Source organism: Setaria italica, chromosome III (genome assembly GCF_000263155.2).
Source record: "Setaria italica strain Yugu1 chromosome III, Setaria_italica_v2.0, whole genome shotgun sequence".
NCBI lineage: Eukaryota > Viridiplantae > Streptophyta > Magnoliopsida > Poales > Poaceae > Setaria > Setaria italica.
In genome coordinates this window covers 9,251,653-9,270,474 of record NC_028452.1, presented here as the reverse complement: position 1 = coordinate 9,270,474, position 18,822 = coordinate 9,251,653, and the positions used below count along the sequence as shown (strand labels likewise).

The window sequence follows — 18,822 nt, the reverse complement described above, 5'->3', positions numbered from 1 at the left end:
ACTCGGACTCATCCCTCCAGCCTCTGACTAGGTTAGAAATTGAAAATTTGTTGAAATTCTCGACGAGATCCTCCAAAGATTGGCGCTGGAGTTTCATAGTTTGTTGCTTATTCTTCGGGGTCGACGCAATGTGACGATGGAAATTTCCAGCACCATTTGCGATGCAAACCCAGGAGCCAAAGACGAATCTCACGCTTGCTTCAAACACGACGACTGGCTTGATGATGACTTGTGCCATCAAGTTCGCCAATGGATTCTCGGCGAGACCCCCTACTTGGCGTGTCAGTTGTCTGTGTTTAGACCTAGCTACTTGTCGAGGGGGGTGCCCGAGGTAGTATTTTGGTTGGTGGGGCTCATCAAGATCAGGAACTCAAAGGTAACCGCAGACACACGATTTAGATAGGTTCAGACTGTTAGATTGCATTATACCCTACGTCCCATGTGTTTATTGAATTGAATTGCTTTGGAGGAGGTCCCTGTCTTGTCTTATATAGTCGGGGGTAGGGTTACAGGTCGGTTAGTTACAAGAATACTGGTCGGATATGACTAGAAGCAGTTCTACCCTTATTACAACGAGTACATTCCTAATCCTCGACTAGTTTCTATCTTTCCATGTAGACTACGCCACCCCGCATCATGATCTCCATGTCAGATGCATCTCAGTCTCCAGCTCCATATTTAGGACTGTCCAAACCTTATAGTGGGCTGATGTATGTACGACAGTGACCCCGCAAAGATTGGGAACTGAGAGAAACAGACCGCACCGCACTGACAGTTGCCAAGCAAATCAGCCGCTGCAGTCCGCTGCAAGCAGCCATCCCGACAAAACGCGACAACCACTGGCCGCCACCAGAATTGCAATCGCCTTCACATGAGGTAAGCAACCCCCGTCAAGCCTGCCATCCTTCACCATACCGCCTTACCCCTATCACCATCGATGCAGCCTCCCATGAGCAACGCGTCACCAGGAATGCTACAAACCGAGTTGGGTCTCTGGAGACGATGCCTCCAAAGAGGGGACAACTGAGACGATGCCTCCAAAGAGGGGACAACGCCAGTGGCACCACCGTCGCTCGCTCAGAATCTGGATAGGGTTTTCACCTAGAGGACCCCGTGCAGCAGGGATGAAGCTCCAAGATGACATCCCCAAAGGGGAAAACGACATCGTAGGATGCCGCCGGCAACATCGTCGGCTAAGGCTTTCACCCGGAGCATCCCACCCCTTGCACGCACGTATTCAGCCCGGCATTCCTGGATCACAGCCATGGGAGCCCATCCGCGGTGCCACTACCGTGCCTCCTTGCATTGCGACGCCGTCGCTCGACCACCCTCGCCTCGACTCCTTAGCGCGTGCGCGACCGCCACCGGGCCTGCGTGCCCCGGAAGCAGCACCTCCTTCTTTCCCAGGTCTGGCGTGCTCGCTGCCCAGGCCACACATGCACGAGGCCCCTAGCACAAAAGGGGCGCCTCCTTCGCGCGCGCGCGGTCGGGCCAACGCGCCGCCATCGTCGGATCCGCTATGACCGGCAACGCCGCCCCAAAGGACGAGGCCGCCACGCGCCACCGATTACTCTCGCCGCTGGTCGGATCCACCGAAGGGCCATGCGGATTCAGCCACAGAGGCACCAGAGCCGCGAGCCCTAGTAAGGATCCCATGGCCGCACGCGGCGCAACACTCGCCCATCGCCAGCCTTCACCCCCCACGCCTGGGAGCAACCTGTCGGCGGATCCGGTCGTAGGGATACCGGATCCGTACCCGCCGGCGCCGGATCCGGCCATCCTCGCCGGCGCCGCCATGAGCCGCCCCTCCGACGACCAAGGCGGCCGCGCCCGCCTGGACGTGAAGTCCAAGGCCGTCCCGCCACCACCGTCCTTGCGGACCACTCGGACTTCCGGCGGCCGGCTCGAGCGGCGGCGGTGTTCCGCCCGCGCGTGTCGCCCACGCGGGAGCGACGCAGGGGGAGACGGTTTTGCGACACTAGTTATGGCTGGATATTAGAGAGCTAGATTTGCAGTTTCATTTGATATACCTTCCTCATCCACCTGATTCAACATAGCAAACAGTTGCAACTATTATCAACACAAGATGCACACTAAGGCAGCATGACAATGGAAACAGCACGACAATTTAAGTACCACTGATTCGACAGTATCACTAAAACCGCAACTTCTGCAAAATAATACGATTTTGACCTTAGGAATTTGGACAGTATCACCAGTCCAGTGCTCTCGACAATTCCCTTCACCACCTCCACAAGGGACTCCAATCCGAAACACACACACTCCGGATCAAACGAAGATGAGAGAGAGGTTCCCCACTCTGCAACCAACGCAGATTTCACGGAAGCAACTGAATCGATCAAAACGCTTTCAAGCAACAGCAACCTTCTCCCGAAGATCGGCGTCGACGCCCGACGGTTTCGGCGGTGAGCGACGGCGGGCATACGAGCTCGCCTGCCATCGTCTCGTTTTGGCCTTTAGGCTGGCCGCTGGCTCTGTGTGTAACTTGCTTGTTCTGCTCGACGTCGGTCTTGTTGACGCAGCTCGGTCAGCGATTCCTCGCGTCGGTTCCACCCGCCACGTCTGGAGCTGCCTTGGCAGGAGGCCCGTGACCGAGGAGATAGAGGCTCGTGCTTCGGATTCTGGAGCGCGTGGCAGTTGCGCTTCGCCGCCGTGGCGCAGGCAGGCCGATGCGCGGCGCGTTGATCTGAGGGCCGCCATCCGTGCGAGGGGCCGAGGGCGCGTGCGGCGCCCGGGCAGCTGTTCGAGGCGCGTCTTCCGCACGTACCTTACGCGCGGCGGAGCAGCCGCGCTCTCCGACCCGCGCTGCGCTCCAACGGCCGGCAAACGGCGGCCGGAGTGGCGATGGCCGCGGCGAAGGGGGTGCCGGGGTAGGTCGATGGGTCGCGCGATCTGTCGGATCGGCAACGAGCGGCAGGATCCGAGCGGAGGAAGGCACGCTGGTGCGTCGTGTGGGCTTGAAAGCCCAAGAAGCAGGCAGCCCGGTGATCACCGTGGGCCGTGGGCCGTGGGCCGTGGCTCGTTCGGTAGTGGTCGGAAATATGTTACTAATCTTTTTTTAAAACGAAAAATATGTTACTAATCACCTTAAGAAAATATTGTGATTTGACTAGTGCACGTGCCACGTCATGTCATGCTTTTTCTAATCAGCTCTGTAACTATAAGTCTCAAGATGATTATGTACGTAGCTGGAGTTAGTAGTGACATGTTCGCATTCTGTTGTGTCATATGGAATGGGCGTGACGTCATATTGGGCATTGACTAATTGTTCCGAGGTAAAAAAAAAGGAAATGTAACCAAAGTTTATCCAACCGCAGTACGGCATTTTTTTTTGTCTGAGACAAGAAATTATGAGTCAGAACTGAATTTTCATGTCTTTTAGCCGTAGCTTCGAACTGAAACAAATATGCACAGACCTGACACTTTCAGGTTCAGGAAAGCAGCATCAACACGAACTACAGACAGGGTGCCCGAGCTGTGTTGTGATCTGATGCATGCCCCCCGAGTCAGTCGAAGGCGGAAACCAAATCAGCTCAACGACTGAACGGTGCGCTGGTTCACGCTGGACGCATGGAAAGCTTCAGAGCTCGGAGAGCATTTGATTCATCATGATGGGCGATGGGCTCTTACCAGCATGTTGGAGGAGAAGCGAAATTACGGTCCTCATTCTCGGCGATCTGTCGCCTTCGACTAGGCTCTGCGTGCACGCAGGATGCTGGCGCGAGGCCATGCCTGTGATGACTCGAGCTGCTGCTGTGTTCTGACTCCCCTTGCGAAACGGCCGACGGCGAGCCCGTGCAAGCGGCCAATCTGATCGCTTTGAGCCCTCAGAGGTAGCCTGTTAGGCTGGCGTTGCGCCTTCAGGACAGCTCACTGTTGCTCTGAGGCCATAGAGATTCAGTAGAGTAGCTGAAGTATATTCCCTTTCGTACGTGACTATTACGAAGAGATTAACAGCAAAGAAGGAACTAGTTGAAGCCGGTAAAGAGAAATGAAATCGAACACGGCTACTGCTGCACCTGAAGGGTAGAGTGGCCATGCCGCACATGAGATAAGCCTCGGGCACGCCGCGTCTGCCCTCGAATTGGACTCTGATATGATCTCGAGCAGGAGCCACCCTGCGTGCGAGCCCGCCGCGACTGCGAGGGTAAAACGGCCAGCGCGAGCTGTGACTGTGTCGCAGGCCCGCGGCGCCTGACGGATGGCCGACGAGGCCGCCGAGCCCACACCACGTGGGCGTAGGCCGCCACTCAAACATGTGGCTCTCGCAGCTTCTCGCCGAGATCACACGCATCGACCCGGGCCCCTGATCGGCGGGGCGCTTTTGCCCGCCGCGACGCGTCCAACCGTGCCCGATGGAATTCTCTGCTCTGCGGGGGAGGCAGACGGCGACGTCGCAGCACGCACACCCACACTGCCTGCGCCCCAGCAGCACAGGTGAGCGAGATGGGGAAGAAGCCGGCCTGATTGATCATGGCTTCATGGGACGGGACACCGCGACGGCGACGCGCGCCCGGCCGGCCCCCTTCGGGTAGAATGTCCGTGTGCGGCGGGTGTGCTCGCTCCGCTCCATTCGGGGATGGATGGAATGGTGGATGGGATCGGAGCGGGCAGGCCATGTGTGGCACGCCTGAATCATTGGGGTGGCTGCCGCTGCCGGTGCGGTGAGGTCCAGGACCCGTACGGCACGTACCGAGCCGCGAACTCTCCTTGTCAAGGCGCACGACGCTGTGCGCGCCCGCCGCGACTTTGGGTCTTTGCGTGAGTCACGGCGCGTGGAGGGCGAGATCGATGGCTCTGGTTGGTAGTTTTGTCCTGTACCGGCCGGCTCGAACGAAGGAAACCGCTTGGAACTTGGGCGCAGTCGACGATACGTAAGCTCCTCTTCCTCCCACGCGAGTTTCAGATATTTGCAACCAATATCAAGAGCCGTGCCGGTATCTCCGTGATGAGTTAGGTTCAGTCAGCGACACTAGCGGCACGTCCTTGCTTCCATCACGTTCACGTACAGAACTACGTGAGCTGATGGATCCGCGTATGCACGATGATCACGACACCCTTCTGCCTACTACTCATCATGCACGGACATTCATGATCCCGCTTTGAGTCCTCATAGTTTAAACTGGTGCCAAATCCCATCCATGATCCATAATTCCGTCTCTGCAGCCATCCATGGCCCGTGCTCTGGAAGTGCCACGGCATGATGCTGCTTCGAGATGTCTCCTGTCTTGTTCACGAAGAGCTAATTTGCCGCTTATAGCTAGCTACAGTAGTTTATCAAGGATCCAAGGCTGCAACGATGAGTCAAGCTTTTGACACGTGCAGATTTACAACCCGGATCCGGGAAAATGAGAATTTTATTTATTTTTTATTTTAGTATTTTGAAAAATATATGGTCTAAGAAAAAATTATACCTATACTGCTATTTGAAACGGCGGAAGTCAGCTATCGCCAGTTGAACCAGCAGTAAGTTCCCATCTCTGGGCAGTAAAATTTTAAAAAATCATAACTAATTTATATGAACTTGGATGAAGATAAACTTTATATAAAAATTGTATATCTCGATGAGATCTACAATTTTCTAGTTCAAACTTTTTTCATTTGAAATCATCTTGGTGCTTAAATAATCGACACAAGTTTCGCATCTAAAATTTAAATTTTAGATCTGAAACTCACGTTCAAAAAATCATAACTAATTCATATGAACTCAGATAGAGATAAGTTTTATATAAAAATTGTAGACCTCGATGAGATTTAACTTTGTAGTTCAAACTGTTTTTATTTTATGCCAAATGAATTTGTGTCGATTATTTGAGCATAAAGATAGTCCCAAATGAAAATAGTTTGAACTATAAAGTTGTAGATCTCGTCGAGATCTACAATTTTCATATAAAATTTATCTCCATCCGAGTTCATATGAATTAATTATAATTTTTTGAAAGTGTACTGCCTAGAAGAGGGAACATAGTACCAGTTGGCGGTAGCTTGCTATAGTACACATAATCCACGTTTCAAATTGCAGGTATAGATTTGCAACTTTTTCGGCTAATTTATATGAATTTGGATGAAGATAAACTTTATATAAAAATTGTATACCTCGATGAGATCTACAATTTTCTAGTTCAAATTTTTTTCATTTGGAATCATCTTGGTGCTTAAATAATCCACACAAGTTTCGCATCTAAAATTCAAATTTTAGATCTGAAACTCACGTTCAAAAAATCATAACTAATTCATATGAACTCGATAAGTTTTATATAAAAATTGTAGACCTCGATGAGATTTAACTTTGTAGTTCAAACTGTTTTTATTTTATGCCAAATGAATTTGTGTCGATTATTTGAGCATAAAGATAGTCCCAAATGAAAATAGTTTGAACTATAAAGTTGTAGATCTCGTCGAGATCTACAATTTTCATATAAAATTTATCTCCATCCGAGTTCATATGAATTAATTATAATTTTTTGAAAGTGTACTGCCTAGAAGAGGGAACATAGTACCAGTTGGCGGTAGCTTGCTATAGTACACATAATCCGCGTTTCAAATTGCAGGTATAGATTTGCAACTTTTTCGGCTAATTTATATGAATTTGGATGAAGATAAACTTTATATAAAAATTGTATATCTCGATGAGATCTACAATTTTCTAGTTCAAATTTTTTTCATTTGGAATCATCTTGGTGCTTAAATAATCCACACAAGTTTCGCATCTAAAATTCAAATTTTAGATCTGAAACTCACGTTCAAAAAATCATAACTAATTCATATGAACTCGATAAGTTTTATATAAAAATTGTAGACCTCGATGAGATTTAACTTTGTAGTTCAAACTGTTTTTATTTTATGCCAAATGAATTTGTGTCGATTATTTGAGCATAAAGATAGTCCCAAATGAAAATAGTTTGAACTATAAAGTTGTAGATCTCGTCGAGATCTACAATTTTCATATAAAATTTATCTCCATCCGAGTTCATATGAATTAATTATAATTTTTTGAAAGTGTACTGCCTAGAAGAGGGAACATAGTACCAGTTGGCGGTAGCTTGCTATAGTACACATAATCCGCGTTTCAAATTGCAGGTATAGATTTGCAACTTTTTCGGCTAATTTATATGAATTTGGATGAAGATAAACTTTATATAAAAATTGTATACCTCGATGAGATCTACAATTTTCTAGTTCAAATTTTTTTCATTTGGAATCATCTTGGTGCTTAAATAATCCACACAAGTTTCGCATCTAAAATTCAAATTTTAGATCTGAAACTCACGTTCAAAAAATCATAACTAATTCATATGAACTCGATAAGTTTTATATAAAAATTGTAGACCTCGATGAGATTTAACTTTGTAGTTCAAACTGTTTTTATTTTATGCCAAATGAATTTGTGTCGATTATTTGAGCATAAAGATAGTCCCAAATGAAAATAGTTTGAACTATAAAGTTGTAGATCTCGTCGAGATCTACAATTTTCATATAAAATTTATCTCCATCCGAGTTCATATGAATTAATTATAATTTTTTGAAAGTGTACTGCCTAGAAGAGGGAACATAGTACCAGTTGGCGGTAGCTTGCTATAGTACACATAATCCGCATTTCAAATTGCAGGTATAGATTTGCAACTTTTTCGGCTAATTTATATGAATTTGGATGAAGATAAACTTTATATAAAAATTGTATATCTCGATGAGATCTACAATTTTCTAGTTCAAATTTTTTTCATTTGGAATCATCTTGGTGCTTAAATAATCCACACAAGTTTCGCATCTAAAATTCAAATTTTAGATCTGAAACTCACGTTCAAAAAATCATAACTAATTCATATGAACTCGATAAGTTTTATATAAAAATTGTAGACCTCGATGAGATTTAACTTTGTAGTTCAAACTGTTTTTATTTTATACCAAATGAACTTGTGTCGATTATTTGAGCATAAAGATAGTACCAAATGAAAATAGTTTGAATTACAAAGTTGTAGATCTCGTCGAGATCTACAATTTTCATACAAAGTTTATCTCCATCCGAGTTCATATGAATTAATTATAATTTTTTGTAAGTGTACTGCTTAGAAGAGGGAACGTACTACCAGTTGGCGGTAGCTTGCTATAGTACACACATTCTGCCGTTTCAAATTGCAGTTATAGATTTGCAATTTTTTCAGTAGATGCTACGGTACACATATTCCGCCGTTTCAAATTGCGGGTATAGATTTGCAATTGCAATTTGTTGGTTAGCGATATATTTTTGTAAAATACTAAAATAAAAAATATAAAAATAAAAACAATTCGGTAAATGATCACCAGAACGAAGGCCTCCCTTTCCATCATTTTTTAGATCAGCGGGGTGGAGTCTTTTTATTAGTTGCCAAAGTTTGGAGGTACCAAATTACTGTTATAGCACTGTAGCATACTGTAACGTTTCATTTGTATTTGTGAATTATTATCCAAACATTAACTAATTAGGCTTAAAAGATTTGTCTCGCAAAGTACAATAAAACTGTGCAATTAGTTTTTAATTTCATCTACATTTAGTACTACATTCATGTACCGCAAGTTTAATGTGATGGGAAATCTTCTTTTTCATAGTGCTAAAGTTACGAGTTGGTGGTGAACTTAAACAAGGCCGGATCGTGCAGAGTGGAGCACGGGCAGCAGGCTGCCAGGCTCTGACGGCTCTGACGAGTGATCCTGCGGCGGGCCGGGAGCGCTGGCCCACCGCGGCACGTCCGGACAAGCGGTTGTGTCGCCCGCGACTCCACGGCCGCCACGAGGGCCCGCGCGTGGCAAGAAAGATCCTCCTCGGCGCTCGACAGGCAGGCCCACGGGGCCCGGCCTCGCCACAGTAGGTACACCGTGCTGCGCCTGCGCGCGATTTCAACCGTCAGTTCCCCGCTGATGTGTCCCACTCTACTGCGCTATGCTACGCTCACTCGGCCACTCCGGTTACTGCCACCGGAGAAATGGACACGGCCACTCGCACTCGGCGAGAATGAAAACAGTGCGCCGCCTGCTCTCAATTATACCACTAGGGATTGACGCCTCGAAAAAATTAATAAAAAAAGCTAGTTTGGGGACATGCTAATATCAGTAGGCACCATGTAATTTGGACTGGTTCCTTTCAATTCCACAGCAAACCAAAGGAGGCACGCGGCATTCACATGTGGATGGAATCCCATCCACATAATTCAGTGACTATAATTCACACATTCCTTGCAACACATAAAAATTATGGAAAACGAAAGGAATTCTATGATATTTGTGATTTCTTTCGATCTTGAAGACGAATGGTACCAACTTAAGTTCTATAATGCAAGCAGGAGCGGATCCAGTGCGGGGGCTGGAGCCCCTACCCTCGCACAGCTCATGAAACCCCGAAGCCCTCCTAAAAAATTTAGCCATGAATGAGAGAGGAGGAAGAAGAAAAGAAAGAGAGAAAGGAGGAAGAAGGAAACCTACCCTCAAATCTTAGATCTGCCACTAAATACAACTAAATACAAGGAATTAATCAAAAATTGTTTCTTTGCCCATAGTATTCGTGGTCTAACTTTGGATCCTAAGAATGGTTAGAAACATAGGTTAAAGAACATCAAAAAATCTTGATCTCGTACCGGAAGCGGCAGGATCACCCATAAGTTCAAGCCAGAAATGCATAAATGGACGATGAAGCATCACATGTTCGAGAACAAACTAAAAGAAGGTAACAACGGATTTGAAAGGGTTTTTGGAACTTTTTTGAATGAACGATTCAGAAACCTTAAAGTCACGTCAGCGCTTGGCAATGACTAGACATTTTCAGCTGGAAAACGCAGAAACGGACACTCGATGCATCGGACGGTGGAGAACCCACCACTGCGCCGCGAGCGTGCGCGTCGTCACACCGGATGGGGATGGCAGGCAAACGGTGGGGAAGGCAAAGACCAACCGTGGCAGCAAAGGGGACGGTGCCCGGGGTGGCGTTACCGTGAGCCGGGCTCCTCCCCCACATGGACGGGTAGGGGCACGCGTAGCGCCAAGCGAGGCCGCGGCCACCTCCACGCTCGCTGCTCCCCCTCCCCTCGCACCGTTCGTCCGTCCATTGCCCTCGTCTTCCTCCTCACTCCAACGCCCGACCCGCTTTATAAGCCACCGCCCGCTGCACATCACCACCGTCTCGCACTGTCGCGGCCACCCACATCAGCCTCTCCCAAAGGCCGGACCCCTCACTATTCTTCCGAGAGTGCAATCGATCCGCCGTCGGCTCTGCTCTTCCGTTCGCCGATCCGTTTCCTAGGTAACCTCCCTTCGTCCCCTCCTTCCTGGTTTCTCGGGTTGAGGTGTTGCGGATTGCTGTGCATTTGGGTTGGGGGTGGAGCGTTCGGGTGTTCATTGTTCTTGAAAGAGGATGGGTGTCCGAATGTGTTTGGTTCTGTGGTGCTGACTAGATGAACGCTGCGGGTGTGCGGTTCTTTTCTCCATTTTCACTGTTCACTGGATTGTGCGCTGTTGCGTGGTGTTCGCTGTAGAGAAGTCTGGCGCTGGAGTCGTGCCGACGGTGGATCAGGTGGGCGGTGGGGCGGTGGGATTCTGATGGACACCGGTGCGGGCACCGGCGATGTGGTGTCGGCGGGGGAGTGTGGCCGTGAAGCCCTCTGAGAGGGAGGATGGCTGATCTGTTAGGACTTCTTCAGAGGAGTAGGCGGCGGCTAGGATCACAGTCCTCAATTTCTCGCGCTGTCTGAATAAATTTTCCCTGAATCGACTTTTACCGATTATATTTGTCTGAATTGATGTTGCGGCAAATGTTATTTGAGTCGATGTACTGTCTCTGCACGATTTCGTTCTCGGTTGCCGCTCCTTGAAAGGCTGTACCGGGCCTGTTTCTTGGTCCTCGCGGTGGATAGGGGGAGTCGACGTGTTCTTCCGCCATTTCTTTTCGTCTTCCAACAAAAAGGGATCCTCCGTTTTGTTCTTGGATCCTGTGCAGCTTGTTGTATACTTGTGTTTGACTTGTGGCCAGCTCCGTTTCATCATTGTTGTCCTTAAAGAATTCGGGAAAATACCGGCTTTCCTTGCGTCGAGAGGCCCCCATTTGCCGTTTTCACTAGGTTCTGAAACTCTGCAATCCTCCCATTTTGGTGTGAATTTCTGCAAATGTTCAGGTGCGCTGCACTTGTTTTAGGTGACTGGTTTGCTATTTTGAGGCTGTGTCTATTCAACCTTAGGATTTCATTGTTGTTACTTTTCATCACTTGCTTGTGGAGTAATTTAGGTCTTTCAAGAGCTGGAGTATCATTTTCATTTGCGGAGTTCTCTTATTCTACTTTGCTAGGATTTGAGTTCAGAGGATGAAGACAGGATCCCAGCCCAACTGGGGCTGAGATCTTGTGATTCACATGCCTATGCCCTGAAAAGAAGGCAGAAAGTCTTTTTTATGGCTTTCTTGGCTGATGATGTGTACTTTCATCCTTCGCTTTCAAAATCTTCGATGTGGAGGCATCATTTGACAACTGCCCTTTATCATGTGCTTTATTCCGTGACTACATTGATGATCCTCCCTTGTTACGACACTAGGAACTGTGAAAGAAAGTGTGGTTCCTTTTCTTCTTCATGTGGGAGATTATCAGGAACTAGGCAAGAAAGTCAGTTGTTTATCTTGTCCCAATCCAGTTCTGACCTTGTGTTTTTATTGTACACAGTGAACAAATTTTCAGGACTGCTTGGTTGTTAATGGTTGTGATCTTGCAGGTGTGCTTCAGCTATGCAGTTCAGCAGTGTGTTTCCCCTGGAGGGAAAAGCATGTGTGAGCCCAGTGAGGAGAGGTAGTGAAGGTTCTGGGAGTGAGAGGATGAGGATTGGGGATTGCAGCAGCATCAGGCAGAACAGGGCATTAAGGAGGATGTGTTTTGGCGCTAGGGGCACCACAAGTAGCGCTCAATGTGTGCTCACTTCAGATGCTGGTCCAGACACTCTTGTAAGTTTCATCCCATCGATGCCCTTGTTGGTGTTTCATCACTGCCATTTGTAATTTGATGATATTAGTTGCTAGCGTCTTAAACTCTAGTATGCAAAAACTTGCAGGTTGTCCGAACGTCCTTCCGAAGGAATTATGCTGACCCGAATGAAGTTGCTGCTGTCATACTGGGTGGTGGTACTGGGACTCAGCTTTTCCCTCTCACAAGCACAAGGGCCACTCCTGCTGTAAGATGATACATTTATTTAGCTTCAACTTCATGCACCACGACTGCAGACATAAATTAAAAATCTCTGTAATTTGCAAGCTGTCAATTTAACTAACCATCTTTAGGTTTATAAGTAGACAGTATCCAAAGATCTCCTTTTAACTTTCAGCTTTATTTAGTTTCAAGGTGATACATCTGCAGACAGGAACAACAAAAATGTTGCTTTGCAAGCATTTTCAATTTGATTTGCTAGCTATAAGTTTGTTAAATAGACATTTGTTTTGAGTTTTCCTCTGCACATGGTAATCTATTTGGATTAGGCCAGTTTAAGTATAGCTCATTCAGTTGTGATGTTTCTGTGTCGTGTTTAAATTATTAGTGGCAGGGGCCCAATAGCTTTTATAGCTGGCCCCCCACGATGCCATCCACCACTTTAACCGACATGATGTCAAACTCAAGGCCATCAATGACCATCCATCTATATAGTCATTTCAGTTATCTTTAAATCAGTGGTCTGAATCTTGTTTCTTTCTTTTTGTTGCATTACTTAGGTTCCTATTGGAGGATGTTACAGGCTTATTGATATCCCCATGAGCAACTGTTTCAACAGTGGCATAAACAAGATATTCGTTATGACTCAGTTCAACTCAGCTTCTCTTAACCGTCACATTCATCGCACATACCTTGGTGGGGGAATCAACTTCACTGATGGATCTGTTGAGGTAAGTCACCTAAAATCTGGTATGGTTTAATCAAGAGCTTGCACATTCTTCTCATGATTCCCATCGTATAGCTTGGTTAAATTTCTTTATCTGAGTGCAACATATACATTTACTGATATAATTTTGCCATCAAATAGGTGCTGGCTGCAACGCAAATGCCCGGGGAGGCTGGTTGGTTCCAGGGCACAGCAGATGCTGTTAGAAAATTTATCTGGGTACTTGAGGTAATAATTATATCTAGCAGCAGATGGTACTTGTTGCCTGTACTTATTTGGATTCCTGAACTAACGCATCTTGTGTTGTGTGCACTTCTTCAGGATTATTACAAGCATAAAGCTATAGAACACATTTTGATTTTGTCAGGAGATCAGCTCTATCGTATGGATTACATGGAGCTTGTGCAGGTTGGTGATTTTTCTTGTATTCTATTGTAGGATTATGTTCTTATTTTAGCTATCTGACCCTATGGCATCGGCCATCTGCAGAAACATGTAGATGACAATGCAGACATCACTTTATCATGCGCACCTGTTGGAGAGAGGTATGGCATTGTTCTACATCAGGTTTCTAATTTTATCAGCACTTCTTCCTTCTCATCAGAATTTGTTGCACATGCTGATTTTATTTTCTTTGTTTTGGAAGCCGAGCTTCCGACTATGGACTAGTTAAGTTTGACAGTTCAGGCCGTGTAATTCAATTCTCTGAGAAACCAAAGGGTGCTGACTTGGAAGAAATGGTTAGCAATCACCTTACCTCAGGGACTCGATATATAGTTATATACTGGAACCTTCCAAGAGTAACTTATCTTACAAAAATAGCTCTATCTGAAGTGTAAGCTGCTGCTCATTGCAGAAAGTGGATACCAGCTTTCTCAATTTCGCCATCGATGACCCAAGTAAATACCCCTATATTGCTTCAATGGGAGTTTACGTTTTCAAAAGAGATGTTCTTCTAAACCTTCTAAAGTAAGAACTCCGCCTTTGTGGTAATACAGTTCTCCTGTAGCTGTCTGTGTTCTAACTGTAGCACTCTTAGGTCGAGGTATTCTCAACTGCATGACTTTGGTTCTGAAATTCTACCCAAAGCTTTACATGAGCACAACGTGCAGGTAAAACCTTTCCTTTATGATTCAATTTCATTGTTTGATAAATCATGGCGCAGTTTCCAGCTGTCACTAGTTCAATTGTTATTGGGATAGCAGTATCACAGACAGTTCATCTGATTCTGTTCGTCAGGCATATGTCTTCACTGACTACTGGGAGGACATTGGAACACTGAGATCATTCTTCGACGCAAACATGGCCCTCTGCGAGCAGGTTTTTTTTTTGCTGTTTCCAAGTTTTAATATGCTCTAACTGTACGTGCAAATAAACTCAGATGATAAAGTTCCATCCAGACTCTTGATATAATTTCGATCAATGATCTCTCTAATTTTCTCCATTGCAGCCTCCAAAGTTTGAGTTTTACGATCCGAAAACACCCTTCTTCACTTCACCTCGGTACTTGCCACCAACGAAGTCGGATAAGAGCAGGGTACGCGTCCTATGCAACAATGATGCCTGCAAGCTGTAAACTGTAATGTGCAGATTAATGCTGCGCCTATCTGAGCTTTGGATTCATGTGCAGATTAAAGACGCGATCATTTCTCATGGCTGCTTCTTGCGTGAATGTACCATTGAGCATTCTATTGTCGGTGTTCGTTCACGCCTAAACTCTGGATGTGAGCTCAAGGTAGGCAGGCGTGTGCATCAATGGTTGAATTTGCTCGCGCAACAATTGTACAGTCTCGTGCTGAACAGCTGAGACTAACGCAAACTATGCTTGCAGAATACCATGATGATGGGTGCGGATTTGTACGAGACCGAAGACGAGATTTCGAGGCTACTGTCAGAGGGCAAGGTCCCCATTGGCGTAGGGGAGAACACAAAGATAAGGTGGGTGCTCGACTTGAAAACTATGCGCTGCTACAAGCCTACAAGTGGTGGAAGAAACCTAGAAGTACTCTGCTTTGTAACCTGATGATCGAAGCACTTTTATCTTTGCTTTGCAGCAACTGCATCATCGACATGAACGCAAGGGTTGGAAGGAACGTTTCCATCACAAACAGCGAGGTAAGTGGATTGCGGAGGTGTAAACATTTGGGAATTTGAAGTCTTACATACTCGTACTCTTACCAGCACAAGACCCTATCACTGCTCGTCACTAATGATGCTACTGCAATGTTTCTGACAGGGCGTCCAAGAAGCTGACCGGCCGGAGGAAGGATACTACATCAGGTCCGGGATCGTGGTGATCCTGAAGAACGCAACCATCAAGGACGGGACCGTCATATAGATGCCACCCTGGGTACAAAGTTCAGTCGTCGTCGTCCTGAGAATTTGGGACGTGTGACCTTGACTTCAGTCTTCAAATGAGGAAGAAGAGCAGATAAAGGAGGATCGGTTGGAGCTGGATGGTTGTTTGGATGAATCCTGGATGACCAGGGAAAGAAGATGTGGTAGTATCGTTACTAGTCGTTCTATGTAGTAGCAACGCAATAAGCTGGCCGGGTAAAGGTGCAGCAACTTTTGGGGGATCGGATCGTTGGTGCATCGTGTAAATAAAACTCGGACACAACAAACGGAACTTGCCCGTCGTCTCCCATGTCTGTTCGTCCATTTCGCGAACGGCTGAAGTGATGTCTCAGATCCACCGTGTTTGCGTAGTAGCCTACCCTATCGACCTTCTGGCGGTTACATGTCGTTTGAGGCGATAAATTTTCAACTCGTCACCAAATCGGTTTCTTCTTGTTTTTATACAGACGAGCCCCTCCACCTATCCAAATCGGTTTCTTTTCTCTTTTTACATCCAACTGGCATATATATACCGTTACAAATAAGGAAAAAAAGGGACTTCCGAGATTGTGCTCGACCTGAGTATATATAAAAACCCGGTCGGCGGCAGGGGCAGATCGAATCGCGCGACAGTACGGCAAAGGCAGCGGCTCGCTTCGGCGGAAGCGGACGAGTTCTCACCCGGAGCTGGTACTACAATCCCCTGTTTTACGGCTATGGAGGTCTCCAGTTGGATCTGGATTGGGATTGCGGGTTTGATCCGGAGTTGGACCTAGATTTTAACGATAATCATGTGGTTTCATGGGAGGAACATGCTGCGGAACCTCTTCACATTGTTCGCCTGCACCAGATAACTGAGTATGACCCAGTGCGTTGTATAGTTGTCCATTCGTGCTGCCCGGTCCTTTCGGCACGGACCCGGTAAGGCACGGTAATTTTCGTGCCGGATCTGACCTGACACGATGCCAACGTCGTGCCAGCTCACGGGCTGCACCGACGGTCTAGGTACGAGCCCGCAATACTTTTTCCATGTTGGGCTAGCCCGCATAGCACGACAATTTGCACGGGCCGTGCCAGCCCGCAGCCCATGGATGAAAAAAACTTTCACCAACTTCAAATTCAAGTATTCAACACTGATTCATGAAAGTTCATCACACTCACACATTCAAATTAAACACTGATTCACAGAATGAAAGTTCATCACACATTCACATAATCAAAGTTCATCACACATTCACATTCACATTCACAGAATCAATCAAAGTTCATCACACATTCACATTTCACATAGAATATAGATAGAGTTGTTACTAGTTCAACACTTGATCTATGTGATCAAGTGTTAGCTACCTCATTAAAAACCTTCCTAGGTAAATGTAACAACTCTACCTAAATTAAGTGCTTTAACTCTAAACCAGTGGCAAATCAAATCCCTAAGTTGAGAAGTGAAATGACCTTTATAAACCTAAGAAGCTCTCTTTTGGAGTTGTTTTAAAGCTTGAAATTCTATATACAAACTTAAGTTTCTGCCCAAATAAGAGTTGTAAAACTTTTAATTTCCAACAACTTTTGTTAAAGGCACCTTGTCTAATTCGGAGTGGAAGGGAGTCAAAAATAGCAACCCAAAGCCGGTTTTCCCACACGACCCTAAAAATCTCTTAAGTCCTGGAATTCGAGTTTTCCTCCATCTTTGCAAGCTTTCATCTCCCGTTTTCCTATCTAAACTCGAGTAAGAGCCTTAATAGAAGTTGTAGTACCTTAAGAGTGTTCCAACTTTGTTACACTGACCCAGATCCAAATCGGGCCCGAACTTGTTCAAAATCCCGGTCAAAGTGAGGTAAACCAGTCAACTCACCCTGGTGCCTTGAAAATCCTAAGTCTGGAATTCCAGATTTTTGGCTAACTTTAGCGTGAAATATCTTCGAATTCTTTCACAATCTAAACTGACACCTTAAACAAAGTTTGAAGAACTATCAGAGTTGGGCAAGTTTGTTTAAGGAAGTTTCGGGAGTTGTGTTGAAAGATTCGGAGAAGGATCGCTCCAAAGCTGGTCTGGCTTGCAGCCCGAAGGGAGCATCGACGCCCGCGCGCCCGAGCATGTTCGCTCGCGCGCCGCGCGCCGCGTGGCCGCCGGCCACCAGCAGCTCGCCGGCGCCCTATCACCAGCGCGACAGCGACCGGACGAGAGCCACGGCGCCCAACCCGCGCCCGCGACAGGACGGAGCGAGCGCAGGGCTGGCCAATCGCCGGCCGAGCGCAAGTCGCCTTCCGCCTGCCACGGCTCTGCTCCGCCAACCCGGTTCCGCCCGTTCGCCGAGGAAGCTGAGATACCCCCGACGTCCCGCGCCTCCGCCCGCTCGCCCAACCCCCGTGGTAGCCTTTCCGCCTCGCCCGCCCGACAGACCGGAAGCCCCAGACGCTCGCCGCCCAAGGCCAATCGCCGCCAAAGACTACCCGGAGCTCCGCCTCCTCTGCCCAATGGCGTCGTCGGCCAATGGCCGCCTCGCTCGAGCACTCGCCGCTCCCGGCCTTATCCTTTCCCCACCGGAGCCCCGCCTCGACCCTCCGCGCCACCCCGGCCCTATAAAAGGGAACCCCCTCACCGGCAATGCCACCCCTTTGCCACCGCCCGCACCGCGCCGCCGCTTTCTCCTATGCGCCCTGCTTTTCCTCTGAGCCACCGCTTTCTTCCCGCGCCGCCGCTGAGCTTCCGTGGAGCTCACCCCCTTGCGCCACCCCCACACTCCGGCGACTTCGCCGCCACCCGCAAGCCGCTTCTTCAACCACACCAGCCGCTCGCTCCTCCGCGCGGTACTAGGACTTGCTTGTGTCCACCAGTAGCACCGCCGCCGCCGGACCACCGTCGAAGTCTCGCCGCCGCCCAAGCCTTCGTGCGTACAACCTTCCCGCCCCAGCCTGCTCCTGCTCGGCCCCAAGGCTCCGCCGGTAGACCTGGAGGTAAGCTACTTAACCTCTCTGTCTTTCCGTCTCGCCCGACCCCTGTCCTTTTTCGTTAGTCCGACCCCTCTCCGTTCGGTTCGTCCGACCCCTCTCTGTTCGTTTCGCCCGACCCCTGTCTTTCCGTCTCGCCCGACCCCTGTCTTTGTTCGTTTCGCCCGACCCCTTTTCTTTTCGCCTCACCCAACCCTGCCAAATTCGCCGACCCTTTCTCCGCCTCGCCCGAGGGCTCGGTTGTAATTCTTTTTCTTGACCTGAGGGTATCGATGAAATGTTTTCGGGGATTCCTCTGTATTGAGTCTGAGGACCTCGGTACGGTTTTCCTTAAACCTGAGGGTCAGACCCTAAGTTTTCCCCAATCCGACCCTTCCATCCTGCTCTCCACCTACAGAAGTTGAACTCCCCCACCTTCTCTGTAGCTTTGCTACAAGTGTCCGTGTTAACGCATGAGAGTGTTGAAATAACCATCTAAAATGTTTAACCCCTGCATTGCATTTCCGTGTAGAGTTGAATCTCGCCGACAGGACGTACAAGCTTCATCCAGCGCCAGAAGAAGACCCCGCCGAGGAACAACTGCACCCCTTCGAAGGAGAGCCCGAGCCAGCGCAAGACCCCGAGGACCCCCAAGCT

General features: G+C 47.8%; 1 protein-coding gene and 1 long non-coding RNA gene across 3 annotated transcripts; one reads left to right on the top strand and one right to left on the bottom strand.

The window, feature by feature from the left end:
* Positions 1 to 3,372: 3,372 nt before the first annotated feature.
* Positions 3,373 to 4,294, bottom strand: LOC111256833. The gene is made up of 2 exons (XR_002677132.1): positions 4,041 to 4,294; positions 3,373 to 3,902 (listed from the first exon to the last, which is right to left on the bottom strand). It is a non-coding gene; the product is annotated as an uncharacterized LOC111256833 (long non-coding RNA).
* A 5,663-nt stretch (positions 4,295 to 9,957) lies between these two features.
* LOC101765110 (glucose-1-phosphate adenylyltransferase large subunit 3, chloroplastic/amyloplastic) lies at positions 9,958 to 15,590 on the top strand. 2 transcript variants are annotated; one of them, XM_022825379.1, is made up of 17 exons: positions 10,018 to 10,291; positions 11,572 to 11,639; positions 11,746 to 11,971; positions 12,079 to 12,198; positions 12,731 to 12,901; positions 13,039 to 13,125; positions 13,219 to 13,305; positions 13,387 to 13,442; positions 13,544 to 13,637; positions 13,754 to 13,866; positions 13,937 to 14,009; positions 14,137 to 14,217; positions 14,348 to 14,434; positions 14,528 to 14,632; positions 14,729 to 14,835; positions 14,952 to 15,012; positions 15,134 to 15,590. In XM_022825379.1, exons 3-17 carry the CDS (start codon positions 11,759 to 11,761, stop codon positions 15,233 to 15,235), a joined length of 1,557 nt encoding a protein of 518 aa, XP_022681114.1. In that variant the 5' UTR covers positions 10,018 to 10,291; positions 11,572 to 11,639; positions 11,746 to 11,758; the 3' UTR covers positions 15,236 to 15,590. The 2 variants fall into 2 exon arrangements, with proteins under 2 accessions (XP_004961109.1, XP_022681114.1); XM_004961052.2 differs by lacking the exon at positions 11,572 to 11,639 and having other exon boundaries at positions 9,958 to 10,291.
* The last annotated feature ends 3,232 nt before the right edge of the window (positions 15,591 to 18,822 follow it).